This window comes from Coloeus monedula (genome assembly GCF_965178545.1).
Source record: "Coloeus monedula genome assembly, chromosome: 1".
In the NCBI taxonomy this organism is placed as follows: domain Eukaryota; kingdom Metazoa; phylum Chordata; class Aves; order Passeriformes; family Corvidae; genus Coloeus; species Coloeus monedula.
The window spans coordinates 4,912,812-4,926,805 of NC_138781.1; the positions used below are offsets into that span (position 1 = coordinate 4,912,812).

General features: G+C 45.7%; 1 protein-coding gene across 1 annotated transcript; it reads left to right on the plus strand.

The window, feature by feature from the left end:
- The first annotated feature begins 1,221 nt into the window (after positions 1-1,221).
- Positions 1,222-11,211, plus strand: GORASP1 (golgi reassembly stacking protein 1). Its single transcript, XM_082277695.1, has 9 exons — positions 1,222-1,312; positions 3,266-3,346; positions 4,364-4,567; positions 5,219-5,305; positions 5,644-5,774; positions 6,315-6,456; positions 6,958-7,102; positions 7,397-7,552; positions 9,112-11,211. The coding sequence occupies exons 1-9, from the start codon at positions 1,250-1,252 to the stop codon at positions 9,393-9,395; spliced, it is 1,293 nt and encodes a 430-aa protein (XP_082133821.1). The 5' UTR covers positions 1,222-1,249; the 3' UTR covers positions 9,396-11,211.
- The last annotated feature ends 2,783 nt before the right edge of the window (positions 11,212-13,994 follow it).

The window sequence follows — 13,994 nt, forward strand, 5'->3', positions numbered from 1 at the left end:
GAATCTGTAACACGAATGATAACATACAAAAGGCATATAAAAGAGGCTGCTTTGTTTAATAAAGGGCTTTCTGGCCCTTGAAAGAGGCACTGTCCGTGTGTGTCGTGACCGCCCCAACAGCGACAGGCACTCAGTGCCATGGTCTGTCGCCACGGTGGTGCTCGTTGAGAGGTTGGATGCAGTGATCCCAAAGCTCTTTTCCACCCTGAACAATCCCGCGGTTCAGCGAATTTCGGGGATTCAGCGCTGACCCCGCCCCTCGCTCCCGACCCCGACCCCGCCCCCTCAGCACTGACCCCGCCCCCTCATCACTGACCATGCCCCCCTCAGCACTGACCCCGCCCCCTCAGCGCTGACTCCGCCCCTCAGCGCTGACCCCGCCCCTCAGCGCTGACCCCGCCCCTCAGCACTGACCATGCCCCCCTCAGCACTGACCATGCCCCCTCAGCACTGACCCCGCCCCCTCAGCACTGACCCCACCCCTCAGCACTGACCATGCCCCCCTCAGCACTGACCCCACCCCCTCATCACTGACCATGCCCCCTCAGCACTGACCCCGCCCCCTCAGCACTGACCCCACCCCTCAGCACTGACCATGCCCCCTTCAGCACTGACCCCGCCCCCTCAGCACTGACCCCACCCCTCAGCACTGACCATGCCCCCCTCAGCACTGACCCCACCCCCTCATCACTGACCATGCCCCCTCAGCCCTGACCCCGCCCCTCAGCACTGACCCCGCCCCTCAGCACTGACCATGCCCCCTCAGCACTGACCCTGCCCCTCAGGACTGACCGTGCCCCCTCAGCACTGACCACGCTCCCTCATCACTGACCATGCCCCCTCAGCACTGACCCTGCCCCTCAGCACTGACCATGCCCCCTCAGCACTGACCCCGCCCCTCAGCACTGACCACGCTCCCTCATCACTGACCATGCCCCCTCAGCACTGACCCCGCCCCCTCAGCACTGACCCCGCCCCCTCAGCACTGACCCCGCCCCCTCCCCGCCCCCCGCAGCAACGCCTCGCTTCTCCCGCCCCGCCCCCGTCGCTAGGGGGCGTTCCCCGCCGGTCACGCGCCAGGGCGCGGAGCCGAGCCGCGCTCCCACATCGCTCCGCTGTGTCCCGGCGCTGCGCTCGGCGCTCCGCTGCTCGGGCCTGCGGGAGGGGCGTGAGGGCGATGCTCGGGGCCGGCGCCGCCTGAGGGCCGGGTCCGCTCGGGTCCCGGCGGGGCGGTGGCGGGGCGGCCGCCATGGGGCTGGGATCCAGCTCCGAGGGCCCCGGCGGCGGCGCCGAGGGCTTCCACGTGCACGGGGTGAGGCGGCCGGCACCGGGCCCGCGGGGAGAGGGAGAGAGGGAGGCGGGAGGGCGGCGAGGGGTGGCGGGCGCTGAGGCGGGTCCGGCGGGGTTTCGCTCCCGCATCCCGCCCGCGCTGGCTGGGCCGCCCTGGCTCCCACCTGTTGGCTCCTTCCCGGAGCTGCCACGCCGGCAGGGGCGGGGCGGCCGCGCCGCTCCCGGTACCAGCGGGTGCCCATCCCGGCGGCTGCAGCGGGCTCGAGGCCGGGACTTGAGTGCCGAACAGCCCGGGGGAGCCTGTAGGGCTGCTCTCGGGGAACTGGAAGTAGTTTAAGAGTAGAACAGCCCTTCTTCCCTCCCTGCTCCCCTCCTTTTTCCCTGCTCCCCTCCCGGTGCCGCTTCTCTTTCTGCTCCCCTCCATCTCTCCCTGTTCTCTCTTTCTGCTCTTCTCCTTCTCTCCCTGTTCTTCTCTCTCCCTATTCCCTTTCTTCCCTCCCTGCTTCCTTCCTTTCCCTACGCCCTTCTCCGTTGATCTTCACGGCATCTTGTTAGGGCGTTAATTCCCGCTCCAGCGGTGTTTTCCTCCGTGGCTGCCTCTCCCAGATGTAGATGCAAGTTTGTTGTAACTGCTCTCTTTAGCAGATTCCCTGCACGTACAGTGGTGTAGCATATCTGGAAGTTTAACGATAGGCAGAGCTGTTGCTGATAACAGCTGTTGCATGAGTTATCGTTTCTTTCGTGGCTATTTTCCCTCCCTGGAATAAGAATGGGAGCTTTACTGCCACGTGCTGCTTTCCACTTCATCTGCATTTTGTGTTTCTCAGCATCAGTACAAAGCTGCCTGTTTGCTTTTGATGCAGTTCAGGGTTGTGATAAAAGTTAATACTTCTACTCCAGCTGTGGTTACAGTGCTCAGTCTTGACTGTTTAATAATAAAGCATGATTTTTATTCTTATTTCTGCTTTAGAAGGTTTTGCTGAAGTAGCTATGCTATTAAATATATAACTTTTATAGACAGTTCTGCTAGCAAAAGCACCAATACAACTTTATCTATTAAAAAAAAAAAGTAAAATTACATATCTAGCATTTTGGTAACACCAGACCACAAATATAAGATGTATCAATGAACTTCCTTTAGGTGATAGTTGGTTCTAATTTTGTGCTTAAATTCTGAGGTAGCCCTCAGGAGTCAAATATATCCAAGGTTAAGGGCTGCTGAATTAACAAAAAGTGAAGTTAAGAGCAAACTGTCAGTAGGTTTGCAGGGATTCCCTAACACCATCTTGCTTTGTCGGTTTACCTTGAAGTGGGTGGACTCTCATGTAATCTGTGAACTTTTGGTGGGGGTTTTCCTGGTATGAATGTGTTTTAATGAGTATTCTCTATATTTATGACATCTCTCCTACGACAACTTCGGTTATAATGAAATTGAGATGTCCCAACTCTGATTTCTTAGGAATCTTTTGTAAGTGGTGGCAGTTTTCTTGACCTGAACTTGTGAGCAGGCGTGTGTTTGTAGTGCTCTTGTGTAAGTGTTCCTGTTCCAATGGACTCAAAAGGTGGGAACCCATCTGTCAGTTGTGTTCATGGAAAAATTGCTCTGGTGCAAGTGGGGACTCTCACTGTGCTCAGGTTGTTAGAATCAAGGAAGAAAATCCTGAAGCAGCACGTTGAAAACCAAGCCTTTCTCCAAAGCATTCAGTATTTAATAATTCCAGGCTGTGAACTCTGAATCACAACATTTGTGTCTGATATGGGGTTCAAAACCTGCTTTTTACAGCTTGATTTGGATATCTGTTGTTCATAGTTTTATAAAAGTGAGGTCCTAATTATGGACTGCTTCTTGAGGGCAGTCATTTGGTGCCTTATCTCTGGGCCAGCTCAAAAGTAAATATTGAATCAAGTGGAAAGATTAACACTTTCACTTACGTAACTGGAGATCAATGTAGAATAACAATAAAATGTTCTGCAGGTTCAAGAAAACTCCCCAGCCCAACAAGGAGGACTGGAACCTTTCTTTGATTTCATCATTGCCATAGGACACACGAGGCTTGTAAGTCTCAAATGATTTCAGTGTTGTTTTTTTCCACCCTACATGAAATGTGGGCATGGTAGCGATGAAAGGTAAAACCCAAAACTGTCACAAGTAGAGAAACTTTTCACATTGGATGTTAAAAGTAGAGTAAAACTTGCAGGTGTTCAAAGTCTCTTTGGTTAGATCCAAATTTGAGGAAAAGGTTTTGTTTATGCCTTTACTCACCTTAACTTCTTAACAGGTCAGCACAGTGTTTTTTATTGCTTATTCATAGAGATTTTCTACCACAAGGTGAATACTGAACTGGTGAGTCAATAATCAGAGCTCAACATTTGTTTAAACAAGCTTGTTTCAACATTTGATAAAACATGAAAAAGAATCATACTTTTGAGACCAAGAACACAGTTCCTGTGTGTTGGGTTAGGAGAGGAGAGTTGAGTTTTGGTTTGATGGGTTTTTTTTTTTTGTTTTGGTTGGGGTTTTGTTTCTTTATTTAAAAGGCTCAAAGCTTTGCCTGGTATGCTCCACCCTAACCACATACCAGCTGAATTCATTAAGTTTGTCTTGGTTTTATGAGTGCAGATATCTTTTTTGGAAGTGGTCATTATAAGGGCAGATTTGGGGGAAGATCATTTAATCTTCTAACATGACAGAAATAAAGATATTATTTCACAGTCAGTTTGCAGTGACTTTGAAGGGCTGTTGAAGAGGGATGGGGCTCAGAGACATGAAGTGAAACGTTGCTGCTCATGGTTAGACTACACAGTTGGCATCTGATACTGCTGGTATTATTTAATAGTAGTTGTGAAGGACAGGAATGCCAGTGATGAAATGGAATAATAGGAAGTATTTATGGAAAGGGACATGTGTTGACAGAACTAACTGCTTTCTAGTAAAAGAAAATGGAACTGTGTTTGTGAACCACAGAGCCTAAACACTGATGGTTTTGGTTCTTTGTATTCAAATTCTGCCACAGATGTGACATGTTACAGGTGCAATTGGAAATAATGCTAGTCCTGTGTCTCTGCTCTACAGAACAAGGAAAACAATATGTTGAAAGACCTGCTGAAGGCAAATGCTGAGAAAGCAGTGAAGCTGGAGGTGTATAACATCAAAACAATGAAAATACGAGAGGTGGAGGTGATCCCCAGTAACATGTGGGGAGGACAAGGCCTCCTTGGAGCCAGTGTGAGGTTCTGCAGCTTCCAGGGAGCCAATGAACACGTCTGGCATGTTCTGGTGAGGAGGAGTTCTTGGGTGGCTCGTTATTGTTCATGTAACCTTGTTTTACACTGTGATGTTTAGCAGTAGCTGTTATGTAAAGTACAGTGCTGCAGTCACACACAGGAAGGGAACACAGTCCTGAAGGTTTGTCTGAGCTATTTGAGTAGGGACAAGGAGTGGGTGGTGTTAGTGTTGCCAGTGACAGTGACAAAAATAACTCCATCCCAACTGGACCAAACAGTGTAGGTGGGAAGGGTTTTTTTGTTTTATGTTGAAGAATCAATGGCAAAAGCAAAAAGATTCCGGCCTGATTGGTGTCTCTGTATTGGCTAAACTTCATTAAATTAATACTAATGTTACAAAAAGCATCACAAAATAGCTGACAGAGTAGAACTGAATAAGAAAGAATGTTTATGTTTCTGGTTGTTTAAGTAGATGCAATTTCTCAACATCTTCAGAGGATGTTATTTTAAATTGGTAGCATCCTCATCTTTCTTACTCAGCATGTTTTACAGGATATCACACACAGATGTAGACTATTCAAGAACTTTTTTATCCCATTAACAAAATGTTCTTTCCTTCTTTGCTCTGGAAGTTAGCTTTTCTTTTGGATCTTGGTAGTTTATCCTGTTGTGGGTGCAGATGACTCGTGTCATTCTTTCACAGGACGTTGAGCCTTCATCTCCTGCAGCTCTGGCTGGTCTCCAGCCATACACTGACTATGTTGTTGGATCTGATCAGATTCTCCAGGAGGTAGGGTGCATGTTCCTTCCAGTGGGGAGTGATTATCTTTGTGCCTGCCAAGTGTATGTTGTAGGATTTGTTTTTTTATAAATCTAATCAAATGTATGAGGATGGTATTGGGGGATTTTGGAAGGTTGATTTTATGACAGAAGCTTTATTGTTAAGGTAAACATTATCTTTCTTTTTCGTGTGACAATAAAAAGAAGTTGCCACTAAAGATCAAACTACATTGGTGATTTTTCTGTCTCTGGGTGTTTAATATCTCACATTGAGTAAATAACTATGTAAAATGTTGACTTGCACATTTGGGTTTATTAACTACTACTTTCTTTTTTTTTTTTTCATAGTCAGAGGATTTCTTTTCCCTGATTGAATCCCATGAGGGGAAGCCGCTGAAGCTGATGGTTTATAACACTGAAGCAGATTCCATCCGAGAGGTAGTTGTGACTCCCAATGGAGCTTGGGGTGGAGAAGGAAGGTACTGATCCCTGTCGATGACAGGTTACACACTTGCTGTAAATAAGCTCCTGTTAAGAGTATTACTGCTATCAATTATTGGTGTTTCTGATTTAAGCCTTGTTTCCTCACACTTGTCACATAAAACTGTTAATCTTTCCATAAAAAAAATTAGCTTAGAACTAGGAATTGGGCACGTTCTGGATCTAATCCTTTTCGAGTTGAATCAAATGGCAAAACCCCTATGTTGAGTTCCCCATTAGCAGATTCATTATCTGCATTCTCATAGTCAAAACATTCAGCTAAAGCAAGAACAAAACCCACATCAGGTCAGGTTAAATATTTTGTAAAGATATAAAATAATTCACTGAAAGCTAAGCTGTGCATGTCTAAAAGTTGATGGCAGAATGTTCCTTCAGTGCTCTAAGTGGAAATTCTTGCAGGTAGGTATTTCCTGCTATAGATAAAAGACTCAAACTCTTCTTGTTTAAAAGAGTCAAAATTAAAAATATTAGCTTTGTTAAGAGCACCTTTTTTATGTCATTTTACTTCTCTTGTACAGTTTAGGATGTGGTATTGGATATGGCTATTTGCACAGAATTCCAACACAGTCCATAACATCGAAGAAAAAGCCAGAGAGCAAATCACCTTCACCCTCGCCAGAAGCTGGAACTCCTGTGCCATCCACTAATGGTTACACAGAGGTAGGAAAGAAGTAAATTCCTATCTCTGCCATGTTCCCTAGAGTTTCAAAATTTTCTGCTTTTTGGGACATCGGTAAGAGTGTATTTTAATACAGCATTCAATTTTGCTTGAATGAAATGGAGTTGGGTAAAGGGAAAATGAGAGCTGATGCTGCTGAGCAGGTACCAGATCACCAGTGGTGGCTGATAGAAGTTTTTGCCAGATATTCTCTCCCTATTTTCAAGTCTTGCATCCTACAGCTGTGCCAGTCAATGAGGATCATGTTAGAACACCTACCTCTCTAGGAGAAAGATACACCTCCAAGAACCAAGTTCTGAGAACAGACTGGCTTTAAAGGGCTGAACTGGAACATGTCCTAATTGGTGTTTGACTTTCAGCATCACAGCTTCCCTCTGAACTGGTTTATATGGAGACAGGCAGGATGCTTTCTTGGGAAGGTTGGCTTCAGGTGAAACTTCTGATGTAAAAAGATGTTTTTCCTTCTTACTATCTTATTCCAGACTCCATTATTGGCAGCTACCTCTCAGAATGACAGTTCTGAAACAGTTATGAACTTGGATCATGCCACAGATCAAGAAATAACTGGTTATTCACCAGAAAGCTCCCTTTCTCCTCCTCCCCCTCTCCAGAGAGTTATGGATCCAGGTATGTTTTCTTAGGTGCTTTTTTCACAAATTCTTTAGAGGACATCTAAAGAAACTAATATGGTCTTAAACGAGCTGGAGATTTAAATTCAGAACTGTGAGCACTTAGTGGTAGTTTTCCTTGAAGTTTTTGACTTCCCTGGATTTCAGAGCTGGAGAATTTGGGTACCACATAAATTAAATTTATTTGCATTTAGTGGGAAGGGGACTTCACTGACTTCAGTCTGGATATAACATGTCCTTTTGAATCTAGAATTTTGGGTTGTATCTAACTGATATTTGCTTTCTCTTCCAGGATTTCTAGATATGTCTGGAATTTCAGTTTCTGAGCTCACAAGCTTAACAGAAGTGTCCAACCTGTCACCATCTGCCTCCTTCAATGTGCCAGCAGCAGCTGCTTCTGTAGGCCCTGAAACATTAATGTCAAATAGTGAAGCCTCTGCTTATTTTGGTAAGTGCACTCAAGATTTCCTTTAGATCTTATTTCTGGAATGGCACCAACTCATGCTTGCTTAACATCATCCCACTTCTTGGAAATAGGCAAATTTTAATAAAAATCAGAAAGAATGGCAAAAGTGAGATGGAAAAAGTAGCAGAAATCAGGTTTAGAAGTGGAAAAATCTAATGTGCTTTTCCTTAAGTTTATAGAATGTGGGACTCTTTAAATGAAAATGCTGATTGATCCAGGTTAAACTGACCCTAAAAGCAGGTATTTCTAAAATCAGTGCAATTTCACAGTTGTAAAAGGAAAACAAAATTGCAGTCATCTCAATAGTGCCTTTTTATGGTGGGCTGACCCTGGCTGGACACCAGATGCTCTGCAAGTCAATCTGTCACTCCCCTCCTCAGCTGGGCAGGGAAGAGAAAATCCAGCAAAGGCTCATGGGTCAAGATAAGGGCAAGAAGAGATCCCTCACCAGTTATTGTCACAGGCAGAACAAACTCAGCTTGGGGAAATTTAATTTATTACCATTCAAACTAGAGCAGGATAATGAGAAATAGTCTGAAATTTTAAAAACACCTTCTGCTCCACCCTTCCCTTCTTCCCAGGCTCCGCTTTACTCAAAATTTTCCATCTCCTCCTGGCAGAGGCACAGGGGTATTTATTGGGAATGGGGGCTGCAGTCAGCTCATCCCACATCTCTGCTGTTCCCACCTAAGGATGGGCACTCCTCACCCTCTCCCCCTGCTCCAGCACGGGTGCCTTCCACCAGCTCAGTCCTTCAGGAACAGACTGGGTCCCACATGAGGCCACAGGTCCTGCCAGGAGCCTGCTCCAGAACAGGCTTCCCATGAGGTCACAGCCTCCTTTGGGCATCCCCTGCTCCAGCATGGGCTCCCCCCTGGGCTGCAGGGGCACAGCTGCCTCTCCCTGGGCTGTAGGGGAATCTGCTCTGATGCCTGGGGTGTTTCCTGCCCCTCCTTCTGCACTGACTGTGGGCTATGCAGAGTTTTTCCTCTTGCATATTCTCATTCCACCCTCTGGCTGCTGTTTTGCAGTCCCATTTCCCCCCCTTCTTAACTACATTATCCCAGAGGTGCTGCCACAGACACTGATGGGTTCAGCCATGAAGCTCTCTGGCCTTGGCTCCACAGGAAGCTTCTGGCAGCTCCTCACTGGAGCCACCCCTGGAGCCCCCCACTACCAAAGCCTGGCCCTGCAAACCCAATACACTCTTCTATTTAAAAAAAATAAAAAATACTTTGACATGATGTACACATTTCCCTTCTAAAAGGTGGGATGACTGTAAAGTTGCAACACAAAATAACAAAAGGGGCAAGAACACAGCAGAGCAAAGGGTTTGTGTTCTTTTAAAACCTCTGTGCAGCATCAGATTTTCTGGATTTGGGGAGAGCTGAGTGAACAGCCCAGGTGTTTGACAGTTGTGAATCTGTTCATGTCCTGTAGGAGGAGTCTCAATCATGCTGATTTTTCTAGATGTAGGGTAACCAGAGGCACTGTCTGTTAGCCTGATAACTTTTTTTTACAAACTTATCTCCATTTCCCAGAAAATGCCTCAACATTGGACATTGAAGGTGTAACCCCATATCCTGAAGGATCAGGCAAGCAGCCCACACTGGATGACCTCCTGCCTTCAATTCCATCTTTACCTTCTCTTGATCTTCCTCATGACACTTCTTCAAAAGCAACACTAGGAACTGATGCTGATAACCAGGAATCCAAGCTGCTTGTGAACAGCACTGAGAGCTCATTAACCACTGCTCCAGAGACACCAGAGGATGAAGCAGCAAGTGAGCAGAAAGCAGAAGCAGCTGCACAAGATCCTGCATGAAATGGACCCTGCTGCTGTTTACAGACTGCTGAATGCTGCACTGCTACAGCTTGGAATATTTTTCTGATCTTCAAAGAATTACAGTTACTCTATTTTGTTAGTGTAGACAATACTAGAAAAGAAATCACATGAAGTACATATCCTGTTGTCTTTTCCAATCACTGTTTAATGGATCTATGTTCAGAATTTTGAATGCTGTCCAAAGTTACCAGCTCAAGGGAAAAAATTGATGCAGGAACAAGGTGGACACTGGCAGAACATCAAGTTCTGGAATTCACATTTGCCTACAAGTGCTCCTGAATGTATTTATGAAGGCACTGTGCCTAAACAGTGACACTTAGTGATGATTTTTATCAGTGTGTTTGATGGCATTAAAAAAAAAAAATTATAGTTTGGATTTGTTAGAAAGCTTTCTAATGGTACACCTTGGTTAGACTGTTCTTGTGACTTGCAAGGCATTTCTTAACACTAAGATACTTTTATTCCTATTCACTACTGGGCAGACTGTTACTGTTCTTGGTTTAAGTCCCTTCTGTGTAACAGTTACTCGTGTACCTCCTCCACACCTATTCCAGCAGGGGTTGGAAGTTGCAGCCCCAAATGGGACAAAGCCATGGTGGTGGGTCCTGTCATTCACTGCTCTTGAAGTGGACCAGGGGTGGTGGCCTTGCAGTTAACTAAACAATGAGGGGGGAGGGAATGATGATGGTTACTTGAAACAAATTGAAGATGATTTTAACGTAGGGGTGATGAACCTTCTTGGTGAAGATTGAAGGTCTTGGCTGTTGTAGTGACTGAGAAATAGCTTTCCTTTGCTTGTGCTTTTCTATTTACTCATGACTATTTTTATACAAACCACTGTAAGTTTAAGACATGGGGCTGTTGTGCAGCATCAGAAATTGGCTGTTGCAGCTTGTCTCCAAATTGCTTCTGAATGTAACGGCAAATATGAACAATGGAAGACATGGGTGGTTTTATAACCTTCAGGGCAGTGATTTAGCATGGAACTTCAAAGCTGATGCTAGGGAGTAATTCAGCTACTGTGGTGAAAATCTGTAGTAAATTAAGAGATGGGGGTACAAGGCTGGGGGGTGTTTAGCACAATATTGCCTGACTGCCTTTTCCCTGCCGTGGCTCCTGCTGTGTTTCTGCACTGTGCAGATCAGTGACAGCTGCCTGGGCTGAAATCTGGTACCGATGCAGGGATGGGACTCCAGATCCCCCAGATTTGCCTGTGACAGCTCAGCTTCAGCCAAAGGGTGCGGGCAAAGTTACAGCACACGAGGGCCTCAGATCAGTCCACCCTGACAAAAAATGTGTCCTTGATCTGCTGTTAGTCTGAAATATTGCAAGTACAGTAGTTCTGAACAGGATTGTCGAAGTACCTGTTGCTTCAGAGAATGTATTAAGCTCTAACTAAAGGCAGTAGAATTGACAGTGGATTCTAGTCTGCTAAAGGGTCTGTTAATTGTGACCCAATTTTATTTCCTGTATTGCTAAAATAAATTTCCTCTTTTGTTCACCCAGCTGACTGTTACAAGGGTGAACAGCCAAACACTAAAATTAAATGTAATTTAAACTAGTCCTAGGTTTGATCTTGGAGCCTGATGCCTGAAGACACCTAGGTGGTTTTTTATTCATGTTGTTTATTTAGGACTGTTTCTAGTCTTACACCTTTCTCAAAAATGGCTATGAGAGGGTAATAGCTCATTTAAGTGACTCTGTACCCCAAACAGCTGTTAGAAATCTAAGAGCAGGGAATGTCAAAACTCATGCTAGATTTCAAATGTCATCATAATAAATGGCTTAAACTTCAGTCTGTGCACAGCCTCTGTGTGTTAACTGGCTCTGGGAAGGGGTTTGGAAAACCAAGGAGTTAAACCTTGAGCAGGAGGATGTTTCATTCTCCAAACCTGAAACCTGATCATTCAAATGCTAAATGAGGTGAAGAGTTAGACCTCCTGGTCAAATTTCTTTTCTCTTGCCAATTTGGATACTCCCTCACAGCTGCAGCCCAGAAAGCCCAATCTTGTGAGTGATGGGAATTTTAGTTTCAAAACCTAAAAGAAGGAGGAGAAGCACGTGAGGGTGGCTGGATTCAGAGCCAAAACCAAACAGCCGCTCAGCCCAGTGCTGTCCCAAACATCTGTTTCCAGGTAAACAGGAGCTGGATGTGACCTTTCTCACTCTAAACTTTGAGGGCATCTCTAAACCCGACAGCAGCAGCTCTTCTGCAGACACAAGAAGGATTATCTGGGCACCAGCAGGAGAAGGGTAAAACAAAGGGAGGGGGAGGTCACCTTGGACATTATAGCACCAGGGTGGTTTGTATGGCCAGACACAACAGGATGAGCTTCCAGACCTGAGCTGCTCCCTCAAATTAACAGCTGAGCCTGAGGACACGGGTCTGGCAGACGTTAAACCCACAGAGGCTCCCAGCAGCTCAAGTATTAGAGTGAGGATTAAGCAAAGCCCATCTCTGCTGAGCTGTACTCCTGCCAGTGCCACAGCACCCAGGGCTGATGGGGCTGAGCCAGGAGGGGCCTTTGGAGCCATGGAACCTCCTCCCACCCGGGTAATCAAACCTCTGCTCAACAAGGGCCACAGAAACCTGGCCAAGCCCTGCCCCAAGTGAGGCTAACTTGATCCATGGGAACTTTGCATACAGCATAACCCTGTACTAGGAATGATTGTAAACCCCCAAGATTGTGATGAGGAAATAACCAGCCTAGAGATAAACATGCAAATCTCATTATTAACAGCAATTTGGATGCTGAAATAATTCTGGCTGAACTTAAATGAGTAAAAGGATGTATTTATTGTCTTTAAGTTGAACACCTACTGGTAAGAACTATTAAAACACCAAATTCAGGCAGTGATGACTTAATTTTCCCTCTTAAACTTTCACAGCAGGCTTGACAATCTACTGAACCTCCTGCTGTACTGCTCTACACTCTGTGCAGAGGCTGCTCATCCATGCTGTCACTCTTGGCTGAACTTCTCTGAGCTGTAACTCAGAAATGCTGCAGGAAAATGGATCTCTGCAATGCTGAGCAGAGATCACACCACTGACATACTGGTGGGCTTGTGTACTTCCACATGCACTCTCCATCTTCCCCCAAAACTGGGCAAGCATTTTCACCTCCAAGCAGTTACACAAGAATAGGCTCTTTAAAGAAAGCAGCTACAGGTTACTCATTGCATTGATTTGACTGTGTAAATATGTTCCATTTCCTGGGCACTGCCACTGCTGCCCACACAACCTCCTTCTTGGCTTTTGCCTTAAGCAAACACTAATTGGCATTGCTTCTGCTGTAACAGAATTTCAACTGCTTTAAGTTACATTTCTAAGCTGCAGTATGTAACTAAGCATTCAGAATGCCCTGAAAAAGATGGTTAGAACAGTGTGTCATGGTATCTTTGAGCAAGATCAGGCATGTCCCACCCAGTCTCTAATCAGCACCTCTGCTCTGCATGGGGTTTGCACAGCTCTGTACAGGAAAACCTCCACCAAAGTACAGGAAGCTATTTCAGTCAACCACTTTCTTGATATTTAAGTGTGTGTTCTCCCAACAGCTGGGAGGTGACTCTACCTGGCTCTGTTCAGGAGTCACCAGCATATCCACAATGTAAGATCATGTGCTTAAAGATTGATTCTGAATGTCCAGGTAAATACATTTCTAGGGATAAAGTTAGAAACAAACAGGACCTCTGTAAAAGGAAAAGTAATACCTTGGTGTTATGTCTCTATACCAGTAAATGCCCTGCCAGTCCCTGGCTGCCCCTCTCCTGGGGAATACTTGGACAATCCAACTAATAAATCCCAAGACCAAGAGGTAGACCTACATTAAGGTCCCTTCCAACCCAAACCATTTATGATTCTACAATAAAGCTCAGTCCCAACCCCCTGCCACGGGCAGGGACACTTTCCACTGGAGCAGGTTGCTCAGAGCCCCATCCAGCCTGGCCTTGAACACTTCCAGGGATGGGGAATCCACAACCTCTCTGCCTACGGCTTATTTTGAATATTTTGTCAGTGTTTCTTCAAGTTACTGCTAAATCCTTCAAGCAGTTCTTCTCATCCTAAAATGATACTTGCAGTTCAGCTACAAGTACTGAGACGAGCTCTCCTGTTCTCAGCCCCACCCCATGCAAAGAGAATAAAAAAAAATCACCTGTCATACACAATTTAAATGCTTTTCTGGGAGACAGGCTGCATTACTAAATACTAGATTCACAACTCCTTCCCATTATGAACTTGGAAATTAAATAACTTCTACAAATCCTCAGCCTTTCCTATGATTCTGGAAAACTGAAACTCTGTCCCAGGAGCTGTGCCCCTCATTAATTCAATGCCCTCCACCTGCCTTCAGGACTCTTACAGACAGTACAACCCCAGAAAAGGTGACAGAATTTAAAAGGTAGTAGCAAGAAAACCCTTCTCTCACTTTATATTCCATCTAAGTCAGAGCTGGGAATCTCTGGGAGCACATTTGGGCACTAAATTACTGTGTCCTCAGAGAGCAGCTCAGTTGACAATTCCTACAGCAAAAGCTCTGAGCATTCTGCTCTGGCATTTTCAGCATCAGGAAACCCAGC